The sequence below is a fragment of the Oncorhynchus mykiss genome, chromosome 25 (assembly GCF_057628025.1).
Source record: "Oncorhynchus mykiss isolate SJ-2025 chromosome 25, ASM5762802v1, whole genome shotgun sequence".
NCBI classification, from domain to species: domain Eukaryota; kingdom Metazoa; phylum Chordata; class Actinopteri; order Salmoniformes; family Salmonidae; genus Oncorhynchus; species Oncorhynchus mykiss.
In genome coordinates, this window is record NC_143046.1 from 56068334 (window position 1) to 56093374 (window position 25041).

The 25041-nt window shown below is 43.4% G+C and overlaps 1 protein-coding gene across 6 annotated transcripts in view; it reads left to right on the forward strand.

The window, feature by feature from the left end:
- Positions 1 to 25041, forward strand: part of asap2a (ArfGAP with SH3 domain, ankyrin repeat and PH domain 2a) — a 97861-nt gene that overhangs the window by 12637 nt on the left and 60183 nt on the right. For all 6 annotated transcript variants that reach the window (XM_036963079.2, XM_090220577.1, XM_036963080.2 and 3 more), the window contains exon 2: positions 19115 to 19187. In XM_036963079.2, coding sequence (XP_036818974.1) covers positions 19115 to 19187 — 73 coding nt within the window. The remainder of the gene's footprint in view (positions 1 to 19114; positions 19188 to 25041) is intronic.

Below are 25041 nucleotides of genomic sequence, written 5' to 3' on the forward strand. Positions count from 1 at the left end.
AATCGTGAAGACATCAAAACTATGAAATAACACATGGACTCATGTAGTAACTAAAAGAAGTGTTAAACAAATCCAAATCTATTTTAGATTCTTCAAAGCAACCACTCTTTTGCCTTGACAGCTTTGCACACTCTGGCATTGGAGTTACACTGTTGGGTTCGTCTTTCCCGAACCCGAATAGTCGAGTCGTGGGTCTTCTGAAATATGACCCGCCAAACCGCGCTTCTTAACACCGACCCGATTAACCCGGAAGCCAGCTGCACCAATGTGTCGGCGGAAACATCGTTCAACTGACAACCAAAGTCAGCCTGTTCTCGTGTGTGTGTGTGTGTGTGTGTGTCCGGGTTTTGTGTGCGCTCGCTCAAATGCATCTGTATTTGAGTGTACGTGCATGCAATTGCGTGTTCGCATCCAAGGTAACTAGAGTAGCTGCCTGCTTGCCATTGAGTGACTCCACCCCTGCTGTGATCCCAACTGGTCGGTCTGACGTGGCAGGTGAAGCACATTCAAAGAGGGCACCATTACGGAGGAGGAGGTCTGTCCACCTCAGCAGTCACAGTAATGGGCTCTGCCATGGCAGCCTACTCTCCAGAGTCATGGCTGCACATAGAGACATCATTAACCAGACCTCTCCCTGCCCCGTTTAATTCCTCACCCCCCCCAAAAATCTTGCTCCAATTTCCTGAAATATGATTTGCAGCAATAGCTAAGAGGTAGCGAGTAGCTTCTGTAAAGACTTCCAGGAGAGACACTCTACTGTGTACTTTAACTGCCACCGTCAGGAGGGGGAGGTTTGAACACAGTAGTGAAATGAGTGTTGGAGCACTGTGCGTCAGGTCCCTCACATGGCACACAGGATCTCTCTTCTTTCACACAGACCAGGCTGGTGTAAAGTAAACCCCATTGCAAAAACACTGCTTCCCAGGCCCAGCAGACTTCCCCCTTCTTTTCAGGGTGTTTGTTTTGACTTTAACATCTGGTGCCTCTATAAAACTTGGATTAGAATCAAGCCCCCCCCCCCTCAATTAATTAGATAATTACCCCGGACTGCCTCCTTTCTTGGCACTGTCTCAATTTGTGTCAGACTGTTTCCTTGTATGACTCCAGCATGGGGGGGGGGGGGGGAATTGGGGGGAGGGTGGAGTCAGTGACGTGTAATTTATTGACACCAGATGGGAACCAGACATGTGTGGGTGTCCCTCCCTTCTCCCTTCCATGATCCTCAGCGGTTCAAAGAAGGTGTGGCAGCGAGGCTGACCGACTACTAGTCTGAGGCCAGACTACGAGAGCTGGCTGTGTGGGGTTGGCACTTTTTAACCCACACAACTGCTTTGTTTTCCCTGGGTGGAAGTCTGTCGCGGTGGGGTTCCGGCTGCTAGATATTCCGGTCATCAAATAGTTCCGTGACGAGAACAATGAGTCCGGGTCGTCCCTGACACTATCCGATATGCAAGCATCCAGGAATGCTTTTTAGTCTGTGTAACTAATCTAATCCTGGCATTGATTAGTCTCTTCATCTCTGGGAGTGAGAGCATATTGTCCTGGATTGTCAAATTATCTTTCTCATGTCCCTTATTGACCAAAACATTTTCTCTTTTTACTCTTCTTGCCCAGTTCCAACTCCCCTGGCCTTACGAGGGCCTTGGAATCAGCTGTGGACATGAAATATGTCTGCCTAGCTATCCAAAGTCATTGCTTCGGCCAAATGATATGCCACAACCACGGACGTTAGTTTCTCCTCCGCAATGAGTCTGGGTCGATGTTTACTCCCCTATGATTCCTAGAATGGAAATACAGTACCATCAAAAGTTTTGACACGCATTAAGGGCGCTGTACTGCAGCGCCAGCTGTGCCATCAGAGTGCTGGGTTCGCGCCCAGGCTCTGTCGTAACCGTCCGCGACCGGGAGGTCCGTGGGGCGACGCACAATTGGCCTAGCGTCGCCCGGGTTAGGGAGGGCTTGGTCGGTAGGGGTGTCCTTGTCTCATCGCGCACCAGCGACTCCTGTGGCGGGCTGGGCGCAGTGTATGCTAGCCAAGGTGGCCAGGTGCACGGTGTTTCCTCCGGCGCATTGGTGCGGCTGGCTTCCGGGTTGGATGTGCGCTGTGTTAAAGAAGCAGCGGCTTGGTTGGTTGTGTATCGGAGGACGCATGACTTTCAACCTTCGTCTCTCCCGAGCCCGTACGGGAGTTGTAGCGATGAGACAAGATAGTAGCTACTACACAATTGGATACTACGAAATTGGGGAGAAAAAGGGGTAAAATTCAAAAAAAAAAAAAAAAAGGTTTTGACACGCCTACTAATTCACTGTTTTTTCTTTATTTTTACTATTTTCTAAATTGTATAATAATAGTGAAGACATCAAAACTGTGAAATACCACATGGAAGCATGTAGTAACCAAAAAAGTGTTAAACAAATTAAAAATATATTTCACACACTCTTGGCATCACTTGAAGTGTACTGTTAGTTAGAGGCGCGTGACCAGAAAGCATGCTTCAGTTTATTTTCTTCCTGTATGGAACACAGATCATCCAGTCTTCAATTGTATCTATTATTTATGTAAACCTTTTTGTATTCCAAAAGTAGTTTGAAATGTTTTGGCAGTTGAGCAAGTTGGAACCGGTGTTTTTCTGGATCAAACGCGCCAAATAAATGGACATTTTGGATATATATGGACGGAAGTAATCGAACAAAAGGACCATTTGTGATGTTTATGGGACACTTTGGAGTGCCAACAAAAGAAGCTCGTCAAAGGCATTAATTATATTTTTATTTCTGCGTTTTGTGTCGCGCCTGCAGGGTTGAAATATGGTCTCTCTTTGTTTACGGAGGTGCTATCCTCAGATAATAGTTTTGTTTACTTTCGCCGAAAAAGCCTTTTTGAAATCTGACATGTTGGCTGGATTCACAACAAGTGTAGCTTTAATTTGCTATCTTGCATGTGGGATTTAATGAAAGTTTAGATTTTTATAGTAATTTATTTGAATTTGGCGCTCTGCGTTTTCCCAGAGAGGTTAACAAGGCACATCTGTTAATTGAAATGCATTCCAGGTGACCACCTCATGAAGCTGGTTGAGAGAATGGCAAGTGTGCAAAGCTGTCATCAAGACAAAGTGGATATTTTGAAGAATCTCAAATATAAAATCTGTTTTGATTTAACATGATTCCATGTTTTATTTCATAGTTTTGATGTCTTCACTATTATTCTACAATGTAGAAAATAAAGAAAAAACCTTGAATGAATAGGTGTGTCCAAACTTTTGACTGGTACTGTGCATTCTAGATTGTCTGATTGGTTCCAGAGGCCGATGGGTTGGGCCAGAACACAAGTTAGTAAAATCCAAAGACAGTACAGGATGTATATAGGCAGAAATTGCTTCTCCAATAGAAATCCCAGATCACTCTCGAAGGTGATGTTGGCTAGCTCATGCACAGAAACATCTGGTCTAACGGCCGTCTCACGCCGAACTGCGCATGTGAAGGCCATCAAATCAAAGGCACTTTTTATGATATAAAGCTATTTTTGACAGAAATGAAAACGTGTCACTTTCGCAAGGTTGTAGTAATAACATGTTCAACTACTTCAGACATTGGCTCAAATGTAGGTTGTACCTTTTTTAAGAAAATTAAACATCTAAGGAATATTTTATTTTTCTCATTGACTTCTCAAACCCTGGTCTGGTTGGTCTCTTTCGCAAGCGTTCCTGGAATTCTCGCGATGTTGCGCTTCTGGGTTTAGAAACTCTGTAGTAAATTGACGTTTAGAAAATGGGTCACTGGCTTCGATACTCTGATTGGTTAGAGATGATCCAATCCCTGATGACTTTGTTTTCTACCACACCCTTAATTTTTGTTTTCACCGCAACCAACTTTAGTGATTGCAGTCTCAGACTTGAAGTATGTAGCGAAAGATAGCAGCAGAAGGATTCAGTTTGTGTCTAGGTAAAAAAAAAAAATATCTCTGGGTTTTGACAATCTAGCCAATGTGATGATATCATGGCCTAAAAATACACATACATTTTAAGGAAACTACTTCTAAAAAAAATCTATTGTTTTTCAAAAAATGCAGAAGAAGCATTGAAATGTACACCAAAACCACAAAGAGACAATGGATGTACTATGAAATATGAATGACCCTCCCCAGCTAATTTCCCTCCATGTTTTGGTTTGAGAGACCTTGGATAATGTAAGGCAAGTGCTTTAGGTATAAGGCCTTGCTCTGAGCTAAACCAGGCCCAGACAGCAGATGTGGGGGTCCTGTGTTGGTCAGCCATTCTGGGGTTAATGTCTGGCTGGCAGGAATTGGCGTTTTTCTCCCGTTATGGCGGTGACACTGACAGGCAGGAGGGAAGTGGGATGGTAGTGCAGCCAGAGAGGATGTTAGTGTGGTTTGGTGAAATAGATTTGCAATATGGTCACTTGGGTTTACTTGTAAAGGCTTAAAATAAGATCTGTGTCCATCTTTTTGCGTTATCTTAAAGTCTAATGTTCCATTTGTTCAAGAAGTGTTTGGGTAATTGTTATATGTAATAAACCAACTAGTGAGAACCCCAAGTATGTCGTCCATTGGCTCAGTTTCCTTAGCAATATCCAATATTTCTGGTTAGACTCGTGACTTAATTCAGAAATCTATTATTGCAATCTCTTTTAAGACATTATAAAAACATATATTTTTTTATGCTCAACTCAAAATGCTTGTCTCTGGAATAACATGGCTTGCAACAACTTGATGCTGTAGCCTGCCCTGTTTGTCATCTGACTCTGGGCCGGCTGTTTACTGACGATGTTGCATTGTAAATGTGGAGTGAATCTATTTGAATTGATCAAGAGCTTTGAATCCTTAACCCTCTCTGTGTCCTGGGAAGTATTACTGGGACTCCATCGCCCCGGTGACGACCCTACAGGCTCAATGGTGTTAGTCTCCAGATTGGAGAGAGCCAGATGGTGCCTGATGTCATGAATTAAGACTCTCGTTATTTCACTCTATCTACTCAACTCAAGCAAGGTCATCGTCAATACCAGTAGAGGAACTGAAATCTTCATCCCCATGTGCTGAGTTTTTCATTTAGTGTTTTATCTTGGAGAAGATGGTACAGTGGCCAGTTGTGGAAATCCCCTCTTGTTCCCTACTCTTTAGGTTAAAAGCCTCTAATTTTAAAAACGGCTGCTTCAAACAGCAAGACATACAAAAGAACGGCCGAGATCCTGGTGAACTGTGATTATTTGTATTTTCTTTCAGTGCTCGTTTGGCGAATGCCTCAGTGAGATGAATGCTTCTGAGCGAGGGAGGAGAGTGAGTGTGGGAGAATGATTGAGGGCTGTGTTGTCGTGTTCAGCTGGGCTTGGTTTATGACTCCCGTCTGTCCCCGTGCACTCGCCCAGTTTTCCTGACAGAGCACTCTCTCCAGATTGAAAGTGTCTGCTGAGGCATGATGCTGGTTGATGGGCTTTGTGTGTTACATGCTGACCACACTGCTCGCATTGCAAAATAAATTTACACATGCATGTTATTCAATGGTTTCATCTAAAATTCTTGCGCAGGTCTGCGTAGCTAGGCGCTAAAATAGAACTTGGTTCTATTTTTGACGCTTGTTGCACTGCAATATCCACCTCTCCCATGTCCTCATTGGTTTTTAGGAGCATCTACAATGCATATATTCAGACCCCTTGACTTTTTCCACATTTTGTTAAGTTTCATTTTGTTACGCCTTATTCGAAAATGGATTAGATAAAAAAATGTTTCTCATGAGTCTTCACACAATACCCCATAATGATAAAAAAAATGTTTCTCATGAGTCTTCACACAATACCCCATAATGACAAAATGAAAATGTTTTTTTAGAAATGTTTGCAAATTTTTATTTTTTTACCTTATTTACATAAGTATTCAGACCCTTTGCTATGAGACTCTAAATTGAGCTCAGGTGCATCCTGTTTCCATTGATTATCCTTGACATGTTTCTACAAATTGATTGGAGTCCACCTGTGATATATTCAATTGATTGGACATGATTTTGAAAGGCACACATCTGTCTACATAAGGTCCCACAGTTGACAGTGCATGTCAGAGAAACAAACCAAGCCATGAGGTCGAAGGAATTGTCCGTAGAGCTCCGACACAGGAATTTGTCTTCCTAGAGCTGGCCACCAGGGCAAACTGAGCAATCGGGGGAGAAGGGCCTGCTTTGCCTTGGCAGTTTTCTTAAGGTTGTTGTCCTGAGTGCTCTGGAGCAGGCTTTCACTTTGCTCTGTTCATCAAATCAAAATGTATTGGTTACATACGAATAAAGTACCTGTCAAAGGTTTGGATACAGCTACTCATTCAAGGTTTAAAGTTTTTTTTTTTTTTTTCTACGTTGTAGACATCAACAATCAAATAACACATATGGAATCGTGTAGTAAACAAAAATGTGATTCTTCAAATTAGCCACCCTTTGCCTTGATGACAGCTTTGCACACTCTTGGCATTCTCTCAACCAGTTTCATGAGGTAGTCACCTGGAATGCATTTCAATTGACAGGTGTGCTTTGTTAAAAGTACATTTTTGGAATTTCTTTACTTAATCTTTTGAGACAGTCAGTTGTGTTGTGACAAGGTAGGGGTGGTATATAGAAGGTAGCCCTATTTGGTAAAAGACTGAGTCCATATTATGGCAAGAACAGCTCAAATAAGCAAAGAGAAATGACAGTCCGTCGTTACTTTAAAACATGAAGGTCAGTCAGTGCAGAAAATGTGAAGAACTTCCTTCAAGTGCAGTCGCAAAGACCATCAAGCGCTATGATGAAACTGGCTCTCATGAGGACGGCCAGAGGAAAGGAATACCCAGAGTTACCTCTATTGCAGAAGATAAGTTCATTAGAGTTATCTGCACCTCAGATATTGCAGGCCAAATAAATACTTCACAGAGTTCAAGTAATAGACCCATCTCAGCATCAGCTGTTCAGAGGAGACTGTGTGAATCAGGTCTTCATGGTTGAAATGCTGCAAAGGAGCCACTCCTAAAGGAAAGCAATAATAATAAGAGACTTACTTGGACCAAAACATGAGCAATGGACATTAGACCGGTGGAAATCTGTCCTTTGGTCTGATGAGTCCAAATATGAGATTTCTTGTTCCAACTGCTGTGTCTTTGTGAGACACAGAATAGGTGAATGGATAATCTCTGCATGTGTAGGTCCCACCATGAAGCATGGAGGAGTGATGGTGTGGGGGACTTTGCTGGGGAGACTGTCTGTTTATTTATTTAAAATTCAAGGCACACTTAACCAGCATGGCTACCACAGCATTCGGAAGCAATATGCCATCCCATCTGTTTTGTGCTTAGTGGGACTTTCATTTGTTTTTTAGAGGACAATGACCCAACACATCTCCAGGCTGTAAGGGCTATTTGACCAAGTTGGAGAATGATGGAGTGCTACATGATTCCATATGTTTTATTTCATAGTTTTGATGTCTTCACTATTCTACAATGTAGAAAATAGTAAATATAAAGGAAGAACCCTTGAGTGTGTGTCCAAACTTTTGACTGGGACTATATATTTAGCAGAAATTATTGTGGGTGTAGCGAAATGCGTGTTCCTAGCTCCAACAGTGCATTGGTATCTAACAATACACAACAATACACACATCTAAAAGTAAATAATGGAATTAAGAAATATATAAATATTAGGACGAGCAATGTCGAGTGGCGTTGACTAAAATACAGTACATACATATGAAATGAGTAAAGCAGTATGTAAACATTTATTAATGTGACTCGTGCTCCATTATCAAAGTGACCTGTGATTCCATGTCTGTAGGGCAGCAGCCTCTAAGGTGCTAGATTGTAGCCTGTAGACGGTTACTCAGTCAACAACCTGATCAACTCCATGTGAAATTAGATGTCACACTGCATGAGGCAAATGGTGGTCACACCAGAAACTGACAGGTTTTCTGATCCACGTACCTACTTAAAAAAATAATAATTACGGGATCCTTGACCAACAGATGCATATCTGTTTTCCCAGTCATGTGAAATCCCTAGATTAGGGCCTAATGAATTTATTTAAATTGACTGATTTGCTTCTATGAACTGTAACTCGGTAAAATCTTAAATTGTTACATTTATATATTTGTTCAGTTCATCCCTCAGTTTTGCACTTTCTGTGTTTAGCAGAGTAACATTCTATCCTATCGAAAAAGCACCAATTGTTGCTGGTTCGAATCCACGAGCCGGCAAGGTAGAAAAATCTGCAGTTATGCCCTTGAGCAAGGCTGTTAACCCCTAGCAACAACTGCTCCCTGGTCGCTGATGACGTGTACGTTGATTAAGGCAGCCCCTGCACCTCTCTGGTTCAGAGGGGTTGGGTTAAATGTGAAAGACACATTTCGGGTTGATTGCATTCGGTTGTGAAATTGACTAGGTATCCCCTTTCCCCCCCATATGCCATTTTCTCTAGGGCTACCCATCCCAGCCCTCATCTGCTCTGCATTGCCACAGAAGTGAAACCATGGCCAGACACTTTCCTCTCCATGGAGAAAGCATGAATGTCATTGTCAAGCTCAAAGAATTTAGGCTATCCATTGATCCATGAAAGACAAACAATGAGACTATTCATGAACTCCAACTTTGTGTTTTGTGTTTAGGGGTCAACAGACACCAACAATTTAGCCTCACCGAAGTTTGTCCAGAAAAACAGTGTGCACATTTTATTTGAGTAGCTTATTGTGAAGGTAGGCCTATGTCACTGTAAATAACGTAACTCACACATGCCCAGAAAAGAGAGGATTCTCTCTCCCCCAAAAAAGGCTAATCGGGTCACCCTCCATAATTGTCCAACCCTGCTAAAATCCCTAAGCCACCTAGGTGAACTAGAGTAGGTGAAGTAGAGTTCACTTAAAATGTTAAGACGTGTATTTTTCCATAGACACAGTTTTTTTAAATAAAATCAACTGTATGTATTGAACTTGTTTGATGCTTTAAGCACGCTGTTTGATTAAGTAATGATGACACACAAATGACTCGCGTGAGATAGAGATCAAGATAACCTTTTCCCGACCCTCCTCACGCTGTTACTGGTTACTTCGCAGATCATGCCGTCATGCTCCTGAAGTTGCCGGTAATAGGACACGCCAGCGGTCGGCAACCTTTTCCATTCGGAATGCTAATTTATCTTAACATTTCTACCAATCTGCTTGCCAATTATGATTTTCATATGCACATTTTTGTGGAACAGTCATTTCATTTATAATAGTCTTTTGTATCTCAAAATCATTGTCTGTGGTTTCTACATTCTATCTAAATTAAAATGTATACAAATCTAAAAGTAACTTTTATTGCCATTGCCAACTATGTAATAATAACCTACATAAAAACATTGCAGCCTGCAGATAGAAAATATCCTGATTTAAAAAATAAAAAATAAAAAATATATATATATTGGCTACGCATGACCTGTCTTTCAACACTCTTGAAACATTTGATCAACTATCAACTGAGTCGGTACAGACACCGCTGTAGACTATTTGTGCAAGGGATTAGAAGTCATCATATTTTATGACGTTTCCACTGGATCAGAGGATCACATTTTCCCTTTCCTACGGAGTGGTTATTGAAAGTGAGTGAGCTGGAAATATTGTTCAAATACTTTGAGGAACTATTGTCATTCTCAATTGATTCTAAAAACAGACTTTGTGAACTTGCTGTTTGAGGTGAAGGGAAAATGACTTTGATACCACCACAAATTAGCTGTGGAGCTTGAGTTAAGACGATCAGAAATACCATCAGACATCCCCAAATGGGCACATTTTAGAGGCCTACATTTGCGTGCTGGCTATGTAAATCAGGTCCAATTTATTTATATAGCCCTTCTTACATCAGCTGATATCTCAAAGTGCTGTACAGAAACCCAGCCTAAAACCCCAAACAGCTAGCAATGCAGGTGTAGAAGCACGGTGGCTAGGAAAAACTCCCTAGAAAGGCCAAAACCTAGGAAGAAACCTAGAGAGGAACCAGGCTATGTGAGGTGGCCAGTCCTCTTCTGGCTGTGCCAGGTGGAGATTATAACAGAACATGGCCAAGATGTTCAAATATTCATAAATGACCAGCGTGGTCTAATAATCACAGTAGTTGTCGAGGGTGCAGCAAGTCAGCACCTCAGGAGTAAATCTCAGTTGGCTTTTCATAGCCGATCATTAAGAGTATCTCTACCGCTCCTGCTGTCTCTAGAGAGTTGAAAACCGCAGGTCTGGGACAGGTAGCACTTCCGGTGAACAGGTCAGAGATCCATAGCCGCAGGCAGAACAGTTGAAACTGGAGCAGCAGCACGGCCAGGTAGTCCTGAGGCATGGTCCTAGGGCTCAGTTCCTCCGAGAGAGAAAAAAAGAGAATTAGAGAGAGCATACTTAAATTCACACAGGACACCAGATAAGACAGGAGAAATACTCCAGATATAACAGACTGACCCTAGCCCCCCGACACATAAACTACTGCAGCATAAATACTGGAGGTTGAGGCAGGAGGGGTCAGGAGACACTCGTCCTTCTTCTATATGTGTAATCAGGTGTGCGTCTTTACTCAACATTGATAGGAGCGTTTCAAACACAAGACGATGAATAAATTGTTTATTTCATTTGAGTTATCAAACTTGTTTCTCACAAATGTAGCATAGGTTGTCCTGCAAAACACATGTCCACTCTGACAATGAGAACAAATGTCTGTAATAATAATGATATATTGTATGCATTAACAGAAATGACTGTAACGAAACAAACTTTGCAGATTAGAAATGATGGGAATAAATGGTAAATGTAGGCTACGATTAGTGACGTATGTAATGGGGACTTGATAGACATCACAAACAATGCACACAATGACTACCCACGAAATGGCGGGAGAGAGCCAATACTGGAGAGAGACGTGCCTTGTGCATCTGAGCCACAATCCCCTTATTCTTGGACTGAGGCAACCTCGTGGCCTCCTCAATGGATTAGTCCTCTGAGACAGCGCAAATCACACCGGTGTCTCGTGCGCCATGGAGGGGGAAAAAAAACAACTATTTGCGACTGCTCGACAACAACAAACAAAAAAAATCTGCTTTTCAATACAGACGCTTTTTGTAATACAGTAAATTCCATATAAGGCACCAAGACCTTGTGAAAGTTACACGGTACACCCTTAATCTTGTAATAAATCAAATCTAGTCATCCATAACTTGACATTTCTGCCATCCTTTGTGACATTGTGAGAGGATAACCAACCTTCCAATGAATAGCAATGTGTTTCTTAGCCACTATAAATTCTAAATGACAGTTTCTTCTGAAAAGTCGCCAATATCAACATTTCCAAGCAAACATAAACAGGGAGAAGGGAGAATCTGTAGACATGCTGAGATAAAATAACACGTTCTTTGCCAGAAATCAGCCAGCCTTCATGATCACAACATATCATGCAAATACTGTATGTCCCCTTTTTTTTGTGTGTTTTACACTTCCAGCAGAGGAACAACATTTCTGAGTGCCTGATATTCCGTTTCATTGGCATATAGGATGGTCTATAAGATGGTTTTACACTGCACTAATTAGTCTGAGATGATATGAACATGACGGGGCATTCAAACACATCCGTATGCATTCATCATCAATGTCGTGTACTGACTGCACCATGACAGTGAAGTCTGTAGAGTTGTTTTATACCGTGTAGGTGTGACAAGTAGGGAATCGAATCCAATTTTATTGGTCAAATGCGCCGACTACAACAGTGAAATGCTTGCTTACAAGGCCTTATCCGACAGTGCAGTTTCAAGAAAATACACACAAAAATTAAGAGAGAAGAATAATTAAAGAGCAGCAGTAAATAGCAATAGCAGGGCTATATACAGGGGTGCCGGTACAGAGTCAATGTGCGGGGGCACCGGTGTCAAGGTAATTGAGGTAATATGTTCATGTAGGTAGAGTTATTAAAGTGCCTATGCATAGATAATAACAGAGTAGCAGTGGTGTTAAAGGGGGGGGGGTGCAATGCAAATAGTCTGGGTAGCCATTTGATTAGCTGTTCAGGAGTCTTATGGCTTTGGGGTAGAAGCTGTTTAGAAGCCTCTTGGACCTAGACTTGGTGCTCCGGTACCGATTGCCGTGTGGTAGCAGAGAGAACAGTCTGACTAAGGTGGCTGGAGTCTTTGACAATTTTGACACCACCTTGTATAGAGGTTCTGGATGGCAGGAAGCTTGGCCCGAGTAATGTTCTGGGCCATACGCACTACCCTCTAGTGCCTCGCGGTCGGAGGACGAGCAGTTGCCATACCAGGCAACCTGTCAGGATGCTCTCGATGGTGCAGCTGTTAAACCTTTTGAGGATCTGAGGACCCATGCCAAATTAGCTACGGAGCTAGTTCATTCTCTTCAGACAGAACTGAAGTTGAGAGGGGATGAAACACTAGCTACCATAACATGTCAGTTACATTACTAGCTCAGCACTGGGAATAAATCATTTTTTTCTGTAAAGTCAAATATCAGTTACCTTGCCAGCTACATCAGTCAAATAAAGAGTAGCCAGTTTCTGCTTTGCTTGCTTTAACAACTCTGAGAAAAAGTGCAACACAGAGACAGCAGCACCGTGCTAGTCAGAAGCTTTGCCTTCACACGGCCTGTCTGCACTCTCTGTAGTGTCCACACAGTGGCTGAAACCGACAGACAGCCTAGTCGACTACTCTGAGGCGTCCGCATGGTCCTAAAGTACACCGATGCAGCTTTTTTGTATCACAGTGCAATGATAAAAGTGGGAGGGGGGGGGGGGGGGGTCAAAAATAAAATGTTAGAATGTGGGGGGGGGGGGGTCGTCATGTCCACCCCGTCCCCAGTGAAATTTGCTCCCCTGATGGGTCCTCATGAGCACCACTGAAATTAGAAACATGTCTGTGCTCTGACAAGCCACCACTTCCTCCTCCTCTGGCTATAATTTCAGTACCCACATTCTGTTACAGGAACACTGGTGTTATTGTTCGGGGAATACAAGCTAACTAGTAACCTTGGTACTCCATACACATCAACAGTGTAATATCAGGATGCAGTTAATAACAAGGAACATACAGTAGAATTACATGATATAAAAAACATTTAGTCACATGCGCCGAATACAACAGGTGTAGGTAGACCTTACTGTGAAATGCTTACTTACAAGCTCCTGCAGTTTCGAAAAATCTGGATAAGAATAAGAGATAAAAGTAACAAGTAATTAAAGAGCAGCAGTATAGAAAATAACAATGTATACAGGGGGGTGCTGGTACAGAGTCAATGTGCGGGGGCACCGGTTAGTTGAGGTTGTATGTACCTGTAGGTAGAGTTAATTAAAGTGACAATGCATAGATGACAACAGAGTGGCGGGGGGGGGGGGGGTGTGCAATGCGAGTAGTGTGGGTAGCCATTTGACTAGATGTTAAGGAGTCTTATGGCTTGGGGGTAGAAGCTGTTTAGAAGCCTCTTGGACCTAGACTTGGCTGGAGTCTATGACCATTTTTAGGGCCTTCCTCTGACACCGCCTGGTATAGAGGTCCTGGATGGCAGGAGGCTTGGCCCCAGTGATGTACTGGGCCGTTCGCACTACTCTCTGTAGTGCCTTGAGGTCGGAGGCCGAGCAGTTGCCATACTAGGCAGTGATGCAACCATGCTCTCAATGGTGCAGCTGTACTACCTTTTGAGGACCCATGCCAAATCTTTTCAGCCTCCTGAGGGGGAATAGGTTTTTGTCGTGCCCGCTTCACGACTGTCTTGGTGTGCTTGGACCATTCTAGTTTGTTGGTGATGTGGACACCAAGGAACTTGAAGCTCTCAACTAGAGGTCGACGGATCTTAATCGGAATGGCCGATTTTTTTTTAAATTTTTTTTTTTTTTTTTTTAATTACTGTGATTTCAAGTTTTCTTAACAATTGGAAATCTGTATTTTTGGGCGCCGATTTGTATATTTATTTATTTATTTATTTATTTATTTATTAATTTTTTTGACCTTTTTTTATTTAACTAGGCAGGTCAGTTAAGAACACATTCTTATTTTCAATGACGGTCTAGGAACGGTGGGTTAACTGCCTTGTTCAGGGGCAGAACGACAGATTTTCACCTTGTCAGCTCGGGGGATCCAATCTTGCAACCGTATACTAGTCCAACGCTCTAGCTACCTGATTACATTGCACTCCACGAGGAGACTGCCTGTTGCGCGAATGCAGTAGAAGCCAAGGTAAGTTGCTAGCTAGCATTAAACTTATCTTTATAAAAAACAATCAATCAATCATAATCACTAGTTATAACTACACATGGTTGATGATATTACTAGTTTATCTAGCGTGTCCTGCGTTGCATATAATCAATGTGGTGCGTATCGTTGCTCCAATGTGTACCTAATCGTAAACACCAATGCCTTTCTTAAAATCAATACACAGAAGTATATATTTTTAAACATATATATATAAATAAATCCAGGTTAGCAGGCAATATTAACCAGGTGAAATTGTCACTTTTCTTGCGTTGATTACACACAGAGTCAGTGTATGGGCAACGGTTTGGGCAGCCTAGCTCATTGCGAACTAATTTGCCAGAAAGTTTACGTAATTATGACATAACATTGGTTATGCAATGTAACAAGAATATTTAGACTTAGGGATGCCACCCATTAGATAAAATACCGAACGGTTCCGTATTTCGCTGAAATAATAAATGTTTTGTTTTCGAAATTAATATGTTCGAATCCGGAAACTATAATGACCAAAGGCTCGTATTTCTGTGTGTTATTATACTTTAATTAAGTCTTTGATTTGATAGAGCAGTCTGACTGAGCGATGGTAGGCAGCAGCAGGCTCGTAAGCATTCATTCAAACAGCACTTTCGTGCGTTTTGCCAGCAGCTCTTCGTTGTGTGTCAAGCATTGCGCTGTTTATGACTTCAAGCCTATCAGCCTAATGGTTGGTGTAACCAATGTGAAATGGCTAGCTAGTTAGCGGTGGCACATATTGCAGTTTTCCTTCTCCAACACTTTGTTTTTGTATTATTTAAACCAAATTGAACATGTTTCATTATTTATTTAAACCAAATTGAACATGTTTCATTATTTATTTGAGGCTAAATGGATTTTTATTGATGTATTATTTTAAAATAAGTGTTCATTCAGTATTGTTGTAATTGTCATTATTACAAATGCATTTTTAAAATATCAGCCGATTTTTAATCGGTATCGGCTTTTTTTGGTCCTCCAATAATCGGTATTGGCGTTGAAAAATCATAATCGTTTACCTCTACTCTCAACCTGCTCCTCTGCAGCCCCTTCGATGAGAATGTGGGTGTGCCCGGTCCTCTTTTTCCTGTAGTCCACAATCATTTCCTTAGTTTTGGTTACGTTGAGGGATAGGTTGTTGTCCTGGCACCACACGGCCAGGACTCTGACCTCCTCCCTATAGGCTTTCTCGTTGTTGTCTGTGATCAGACCTACCACTTGTGTCATCGGCAAATTTAATGATGGTGTTAGAGTCGTGCCTGGCCATGCAGTCATGAGTGAACAGGGAGTACAGGAGGGGACTGCGCACGCACCCCTGAGGGGCCCCTGTGTTGAGGATCAGTGTGGCGGACGTGTTGTTACCTACCCTTACCACCTGGGGGCGGCTCGTCAGGAAGTCCAGGATCCAGTTGCAGAGGGAGGTGTTTAGTCCCAGAGTCCTTAGCTTATTGATGAGCTTTGAGGGCACTATGGTGTTGAACGCTGAGCTGTATTCAATGAATCAAATTTTCACATAGGTGTTCCTTTTATCCAGGTGGGAAAGGGCAGTGTGGAGTGCAATAGAGACTGCATCATATGTATACATTGTAAGATGTTTATTGATAGGCAATGCATTTGGTACAGAGTATGATTTGACCAAGTGGCAACCATGGTCTAACAAGCTCATCAAAACAATGTTTAAGAAGTTGGGCTATTGTATTAGTAGCTAGCTATATTGCCATAAAGGTGTTTGTTTTACATTCTAGCTAGTGCCCATCACTGACACAGACAATAGTTGCTTTCCTTGGCTCCCTACAAAAAGCTTTAGGGCCAACTGTTATATTGGTTGTTTAATAGCCATTGAGGATACTTGTAAACATTACAGCTAAGTCCTTCCAGCTGTTAGCTAGCTAGCTAACTGCATTATGAGCTAGCTACTTACTACCTAACCTTTAGTCTTCAGATAATTAGGTTATCAGAAAAACAGCTGAATGGTAGCTAGCTAGCTAATTACATGTACTTTTGTGCTTGAAACAACTTTGGAACCAATTGTCCACAGTATCTAATTGTTACCGGTAGCTAGCTACTTGACTAGCTAGTTGGCTTTATTGGTAGGTTAGTCAGCCTCTAGCTTTGCCAGGTAAAAATCCAGTATAATTGCTAAACTAATTAATCTTTGATCATTCAATTTCGTTGCAGAAGTGGGAGGATGGAGAGTGGATGGTCCGTAACCTTGTCGTAGCTACCGTTCACTGTGCTGTGCTCCTTAGCGATTGGCAAAGCCACCCTTGACCCTGGCTGTTTGGTTTGTTCACAAATCGCAGATTGTGTCCTGTGCCATAGACTGAAGGTGGAGATTAATCTATATTTATATGCGCCATACGTCGGTGTTAGGAGGGTGGAACTAAACAAGTATTTCCTCACTAGAACAGGATTTAGGTTGAAATAGTGGAGGTAACTTCCTCTGGACGGGGCATTTAACTTACTCGGTCACTGCTTGGCGGTATCATTCTCAAGGAAAGAGGAACTGGAAATCAATGAAGAGCCAAGTCTCAATGTTGCTGTATTCTTTGGGAGGGATGAGGTAAGCAGAAATGCTTTTAGGGCGTTATCATGAAGTAGCCTCTTAAGGTTAGGTAAAATATCTACTTAAGGAAGCAGATTTCCATGGTTGGAAGGAGAGTGCAGAGTGATATTGGATGGAGCAAAAACATTTTGCAACCCTGCATCTCATGTTACAGTTAGTTGTTGAACTTTGGATCCAGAAAATAATTGATTTATCATTTGTTTCATAGCTTGCTTTGAACAATACCTCAAGTGTGGTTGAAAACCAGAGTTTCAGTATGTGTGGGGTCCGGACTTTGTTTCGGTCTATGAATCCAGATGGTCCCTGTGGAGCTTATAGGGTTTTGTGTTTATCTGAGTCATATATTTTACGCTAGACTGGCTCATGACTCATATTTGTACAGTAGAATGGTTAATGGGAAACTCTTGGCACCAAATTACAACAAGGCAGCATTTAGGAAGGGTGGTTAGGATAACTCCATCTATATCGATGATATTTTTGGAGGTTTGTCTGACATCAATCAGTTGGCTACAATTGCTGCAAAGAATTGCTGGCTACTGGCTAAATCAGTCAGCTGGAGCACATGCGGTGGATGTTGTGACGAATGCTTGTAGACTGTCTTAGGAGAATCTTAGAGGGCTTGTGTTGTGTGACTCAGCTGGTGGTGGGCAGGGAGCTAAGATTTAAGTCGGAGAACCCAGGTGGCGATCTCGTTAGCGTCAGCGCTTGTGATGAGTAATTCTGTTCCGCTAACGAGACAGTGTTTTTAGCTTTCATGTTTGTTTTCTTCTCTTTTTTGAGGGAGATGGGGGTTAATCGCCAGGATCAAAATGACTATTTGACGAGCTCTTATGAGAGATGGCTTTCTTCTCTCCTGATAGAACGGGTTTGTAGGAAATGTCTAGAAGTGGGATGTGGATTTAAAGTCAATCATGTTCACGTAATTAGCCCAGTGGCATTGTAGCCAAGGGGCAATGCTTCCTATTGTCCAATCTCAGAGGTCAAGTTAAGGTCAGCGGCAGCCCTGTTTTCAGAATTTCACTCACTGACATGTTTTTATCTTATTTTCCACTTTCTAAAATGTGGGATTCAACAAGTTGACCACTAGTCTATGGTCGTGCTCAATAAGCGTGTGTACTCAACTGTCATCTAAATCTCAATTCCTCTTCCTTTATGATATATTCTCTGTATGTAACAAGTCTTCAGATATCCCTACGCCCTACCTTGTCTCCTTCAATTTGTGTGTAGGTGGCCTTCCCTGTGTCAGCACGAGGCAACCACTGATAAATGTGACTAAGCACATTGTCAGCTCTCACCCACTCCGTGAAATTCAATACCAACAAGAAACAGCACTTCTCAGGGATTCAAAAATATATAATGCTGATTTAGGCCTAACTATTCTCTCTCATGGCTAGCATGGTGGCAAGGGGAATACCGTGTATGTTTATCTGTGGCAACTGAATGGAGCCACTGTGCCTTTTCACCAAAGTAGATTCAGACTGAGTCAAAGGGAGGGGGATAGGATCTGTTGAATTCAGTGATATTGGGAACAAGGACAGAGTGGCGCCGGCTGGACCTTCTTGGTGAAGCACAAAACGAATTTCCCAAATCCCCCGGAGACCATTCAATCGTTGGTTGGTACAGTGGTGCACTGTCTCAGCTGGAGTCAGAGAGAGTATGTGTGTACTGTAAGTGCATTAGTGTGTGTGTGTGTGCATCTTACATTAAAGGCTTCTTAGTAGTGTGAGACCTCATCAGCCTGACCTACCTCCATAATGGAGTGGCTCCACCTATCTGGTCTGTTTGGATGCCTCCTGAACTCCTCTCTCGCCCCTCTTACTCCACACTGGGATTCAGCCTATTTATAGCATCGTACTGAATAATGAATCACCTGCAGTCAGGAGGCTGTTCCCCTCCTCCTTGCGCACACACACACACACACACACAGATGCAAATCACACACTTGCTACCCAAAGTCACACACATATACACTTTAAAACACACCTGCTACCTACAAACACACACACACACACAGATAGTAGGCACACACTGACACACCTGTGTCCACAAGGACTTGTGGCAAGATAAACGCTATCAATGCCAAAGATGAGAAGGAAAAAAAACTCTCTCCTCGAGAGAACGTTAGGTAACAAACGTTTCCCAGAGCTGACGACGTGCCTCAAACAACACGATCTCATTCAATATTAGCCGTGGGAACGATTCAGACATGTCAGTAAGGCAAGGCAAGGCAACACGAATGCTGCAGAATGTGTGGCTTTCATTGTGTCCTTGGTCAGACACTAATGGACTTCCTCCCTCTCCTTCCCTCCAGGCGCTGGATGTGGACCGCAGCGTGCTGTACAAGATGAAGAAGTCCGTCAAGGCCATCTACACCTCGGGTCTGGGTGAGTCCGAAAGGTTAACACTCATTTGCAGTCACAACACCATAGCGCTCCCATCTGATGAAAGGTCAGAGTTCAGAGCCACCTGTGACGGTCATCACGGGAACTCGATAAGCTAGTCCATGTACCTGGTCGCCGCGGTGAGGTGTGTGTGTGTGTGTGTGTGGGCCAGGGTATGACGGTTTAGGGTCGGTGTGTTTTTCGGTCAAATGAGGGGAGAGGATGACCTCCGTTTGAAGATTTATGGCCCTGCCTTAACTCCATATGTTCTCCAAACGCACGGTATGGAGAAGAGAACAGCAACGCTGACTCCCTCTGTCAATGCTTACTACGGTAGGGTTTAAACTGAGGAATCCATATCTACTGGAAGATGGCCACGGGGAGACTGGCTTAATTAGTGTGTGCTTGTTTTGGGTGGGTTGCAAGTGTGTGTGCACGGAGCTCATCAGCATGCTCACTCTGGCTGGCTGTGACAGTGTGGGGTGTTTCCAGCGCCTTGTCTTTGGGCTGTGTGACAGGGTCCTGCTGAGAGCGTATGGAACGATTTTCTCTCTCTTTGCTGAGCTGGGCCTTTTTTGGGAACACTGCTACCTCTGTTCAAGGGGGGACAGCTGTCTACCCCAGACCTTGGAGGAACAGGTGTACCAGGGAACACCCTTTGTGTGAGTACTTGTGAGTGTACAGGGGCAAAAGGGGGACAGTGTTGCGCTCTTCCCCACTACACTATGTTCTAATGGAGTTCCAAGCACTCATTTAATCTCCTTCCTCTCTTCCCGGTATCCTGAAACAGTGCCTTTGTGTCACTAAACAACATTGCAGATGTGTGTATACAGTATGTATGTGTGGATGCCGCTGGTGGGCATTTTGACTCTTTTACCAGTTGGTTACTAGGCAACATGCATAATTTGCTGTGGTATCACCGTCAATGGAAGGTTTTTCATAACGGGTCGAATTCATGTTGTTGGCTGAATCCGTTCCAAAATAAGGGGCTTAAATTCTTTAAAACCACATTAAGCGTTTTAAGCACTTTCAATAAGAGGCTTTATGGACCTCTTAACACTGACAATCTTAATTGTTACTTCGACAACAGAACATTCAGTACAGAAAACACACTATAGATTTGTCTTGTTTCTGACATTCGTTTTGTTGACAAAGGCAAGTTAGAGATATACAATTTGAGTGTAAATTTGATGGCTTTGCTAGCATGTAAACGTAGCTGGGAAGTTGGAGATTTGATGGCTTTGCTTGTGTGTCAATGCAGCTAGCAGCTCGTGATTGTGATTTAGATTACTATTCCCCGAAGGTGCCAGTAGAAGCCATTGCCCCTTCGAGAAACCTAGTAACTACATAGACGTTCAGTACAGTAATAGTCAGTGCATAACAGGAAGGTTTCGATTACATAATTTTTTTTTGTTGCTTATTGTCACATACAAGATGCAGAGAAATGTTTTACAGTGTCGGCCATAGTAGTACGGCACCCCTGGAGTAAATTAGGGTTAAGTTCCTTGATCAAGGGTACATCGACAGATTTTTCACCTTGTCGGCTCAGGTATTTGAATCCCCAACCTTTCGGTCACTGGCCTAGTGCTCTAACTGATAGGCTACCTGATTTGAGTGGCGTTGGAGGCCCGCTGTAAATCTGAGTCCTGGTGACGTGAGAGATGAGTCTCTCCTGAAGGCTTTTTAGTCTGTGATCCTCACAGATAAACCTCTACTACTGGTTAACCTCAGGCCTCAGAAAACGAAATCGTCAAGACCTCAGCACCCAGGTTTATTACACCCCTGTCAGCTCTGCTCAGCTGTCAGACGTTTGACAGCCATGTCGGAGACCTGTAGGTAATGTTAGGGCTACAGGGGTGTGTCGTATTCAGTAACTCTGGACTTATTGTCAGTACGACCTTTCCAAGTAGTCTTGTTCATTTCATGAGACAGACGTGTCAAGAATGCCGTGGAAACATCGAAGTAGTTGTACTGCTCTGGTCATTGACGTTAAGGACCGTTGTGAATTAAGAGATGTTCTGAAGTCATCTCTCACATTTTAGATTTGAAACTGTCCTTGACATCCCACTATCGTGTTCTTTCACGTTGTGGATCACCCCTTGTCGTCATTCATCTGGACGGGCCCTTTCTGAATGTACCCTCAGTCAGAAGAGGAACAGAGGTTGATTGATTACATAAGAGGAGAACTTGGTGACCTTCCGGTCTTCCCGAGAATGAGTGCTGGGAATTAAGACTCTTTTGATTTAGCGGAGCTGTGGGAGTCAATTTTCTGGCCCTTCTGTGTAGCAAAGACCTTGTAAGTTCCAATATGAATAGTGAAAGAATGTGTAGCCGGGCTTGTTAGCATTAGTGCTAAAGTTGGCTCCAATGCTAGCTATAATATTTAGCGCTTGTTTCAGGCTCTGCATAGAACAGAAGGTGCCCTTAGGCATAGAACCTAACCCAGTCCCTCCAGGATTCCGTGCTCCAATTTTTTAGCAAAATCAACAATTCCCCGCATATTATGCAAGGGCTTGTAAATTTGACCAATCACTGCATTAAAAACAGTCAAATCATTGCAATATTTTAGCCTAAAAATTGACCCACTACTGCAGTACAAAAAGAGAGCTCGCAATTTCAACCAATCACTGCACGTTTTACCTCAAGATACGGTTCAATCAAGCCACACGTCAACAAACTTTTTCCCTTGTCAGTGTATTTTCATCACAAATTGGACAAAATTATTGCAAAAGTCAGAATTGCTGCAGCAAAATCAAAGATCTTTGTTGCAAATATCACAACAAATCCTGGAGGGATTGCTAACCTTGACCATTAAGAAGAATGTAAATGTAAGACATTTCAACAGCTCGTCATTGTCAGTGAGATTCTGTGTTAGTATTTTCCAGTCAGGAGGTCTATGCAACTATTGAGTCTGTGCTGCTTGGTATTCTAATGTGGGCCAGAGGCACTGAACTGAACCTAAGACATCTCACCCAGGTTCCCTTCCCTACCCACAATCTTAGTCAGTCGCCTGGGCTTCACTCTCCTTTGGTGAAATATTCATCCATGACAGTTGGTGCGAATTGGGAGAAATCTCTCTCTGCTCTGTCGCTCTTTAAATCTGTGTTGCTGCCTGCCCTCCGTTGCTTTGGCATGCTGCTTTCTGAGATAACTATTCTTGTCCATTCGACAACATAGCTGGCTTCTCATAACCACGACCTTCACATGCCCAGGTTTGGAATGTAATTCCATACACAAATTTCATGTCTCGAAGACTCTTGCTCCAGACTCATGCCATTTGGACGTTGTGTTAACTTTTGACCTGACCAGGCCCTCCAGCAATACTGACAAGCTGTTTTGTCTCAGGCCTCCCTCTGCCTCTATCACTTCCTCCCTCCTTTCTCACACTCAGGTAAAAATGCTAGCTTTTGAGAAGATGACAACTATGTTGTCAAATGGACAGTTTTTTTCTCAGAAAGCAGCATCCCAGAGATTCTGACCTGTTAACAGTTGATTTGAGGAGCCTCTCTTGCTGGTCTTGAACAGTCAATCAGGCAGGCAGTCGACTAGGCAGGCAGTCAACCAGGCAGGCAGTCAGTCAGTGGCAGTCGAGCAGAGAAGATGATGCGTGCCTCCTTCACCATGGACACAGCCATCCTCCTGGAGGACAGAGACCCAGTGGAGAGCCCGGTCAGACTGACAGAACTGGAGCGGAACGTCCCCTTGCCCCGCCTCATGGCTTCCCTGGTGCCGTCTATCAGTCTGCCCATCACTGGGCCTGCAGATCTGTAACCCTATCGCCACTATTGGCCCGCAGGCTAAAATAAGAAAGAAATACTTTATTCAAACCCCCAGAGTTTTTCATCTGGCTGGTCTATATTCAGACACAGCTGTTGGTCTAACTGATGGTGCTCTGCTGTATGCACTGTTGTGCCACTGGGATAGATCTGTTTTTCTGGCCAAACTTTGTCACGATGAGCCCATGGCTCCACAGGCAGGCATCACACCCATGATAATGAGTACACCGCTACTTAGTACTCGCTTGCATACATACACGTGTTGTAAACGGTGAGGAATATAACATGCAGGATACATACTGGAAGCACACAGCCACATACTGTGGATACGGACACAAATGAACTCATGTTGTCATTCCCCTTGCAGTCTTGCTTTTTTTCCCCCATCACAAGCCACACACACACTTTATCGCCAAGCTGCCAGGTAACGGAGGGAATTAGGCTTCCAGAAGCACTAATGTAACTATACTGTGAATGGATGTGCCTGAACTGCAGGTAGAGGCCACTGAAAGCCACAGAAGCAGCAGGACTGTCATAATGCCCATTTTACTCCTATGTCCTCTCCCACTGAGCTCTCCCCTAACGACCATCCCTCCCCTCCAATCGGTGGTCCTCTGGGTAAACCTTAACGGCCAAATTGTGAAAAGGGTGTTAAGTCCAGCAGTATTTATTCAGCCTCCGTGGACAGTGTGGTCCTAAGCTGGAAATAGATGGGGATGTGGACATAGTTTTGTCCGTGCTGAAACCTCCAGCAAAGTAAGCTTGTGATTGACCAGCCCTAGAGAAAGAGAGAGAGAGAGAGTTTGGGTTGAGGAAACAGAAGCTAGGCTACTATCTGTTGATTAAACAAAGATCTGTCTGGTGGAGCGGACAATGCTGGAATAACAACACCCCACCACTCTCTATGCTGTTAGATTATCCACAGCAGGGGACGTCTGTGTGTGTGTGTGTTACGTTTGTTCTTGCAGAACTACAGTTGGTTTGTTCTATGTGTTTTTGTATGCATTGAGTTGTCAAAGAACTGTGTGTCTGCCTGTGTGTGGATTTTCAAAGGGCTTTCAATGGGTGAATTGTGTCACCTCTCCCTCCTTTTCAAGATTCCCATAAAACAAGGGGGCCACCATTTCCTGAGGGCCTGCCACAGACAGGAACCCAAGTCATTCCCTCGATTCATCCACAACAGCAGAAGCCAGCCTTCCATGTCATGTTATCACTGACTATCCCTGGCTGTGACGGAAAGAGACGAGAGACAGCGTAGGAATGCACTGGGGAGGGTGGCACACACACTCAGACACACAGTACACTGACGTGTCTGTCTGCCGGGGTTGTATTACAGTAAACAGGAGACTAGCCTTATGGGCTTTACGCCGGGTGTTTTCTGTCATGGGTGGATAGTTGAGGCACCGAGAGGCCCTGATCTCAGGTGCCACTAGAAAAAAAACAAAAGCCCAGGCAGTGCCCGCTGGCGACACACGGGCCAGGGCAACCCACAACAAAACAGCTGGGTTTGCTGCCTAAACAGTCTGCGTGTGTTTGAACGTGAGTTGTCGCGTCAGCCACCTATGGCCAGAGGTGAGCAAGGGGAAATAAAACAGCACCCCATAGGGTATTCAACGGTAGGTCCCATTCAGGTCACTTGACTAGATTGTGGATTCTCTAAAAGCAGGAAAAATGTCCTTCAGTAGACAATTTGACTTTGAGATTAGGGTTTAAAAGCCTTTTTTAAATCAAGGACTTTCAACTCGCTCGTTAAATCTATGCCTATGAGCTCAGAGGACTCCAAACGCAGTGCTTGTCGTTCATGTTTATCTTGCGGTATGATTTTTTTTGATCTGCTGGTTCTAGACATGATTCATCCACCTTGATCTTATTGCATCACCATAAGAGTTGCTTGTAGTTCTTCAATTTCACGTGTGAACACGTTAAAAGTTGGACGTGTGTGTGGCAGTCTGTCTGGACAGATGCTGTGCGATAATGTGTTCCGCTGAGTCATTCTCTGGGGGCAGATGCCTTGGGGTGTCGATACTCGCACTCCTCCGCATCTCTCTCTCTGTGTCTCTGTGTCTCTGTGTCTCTCTGTG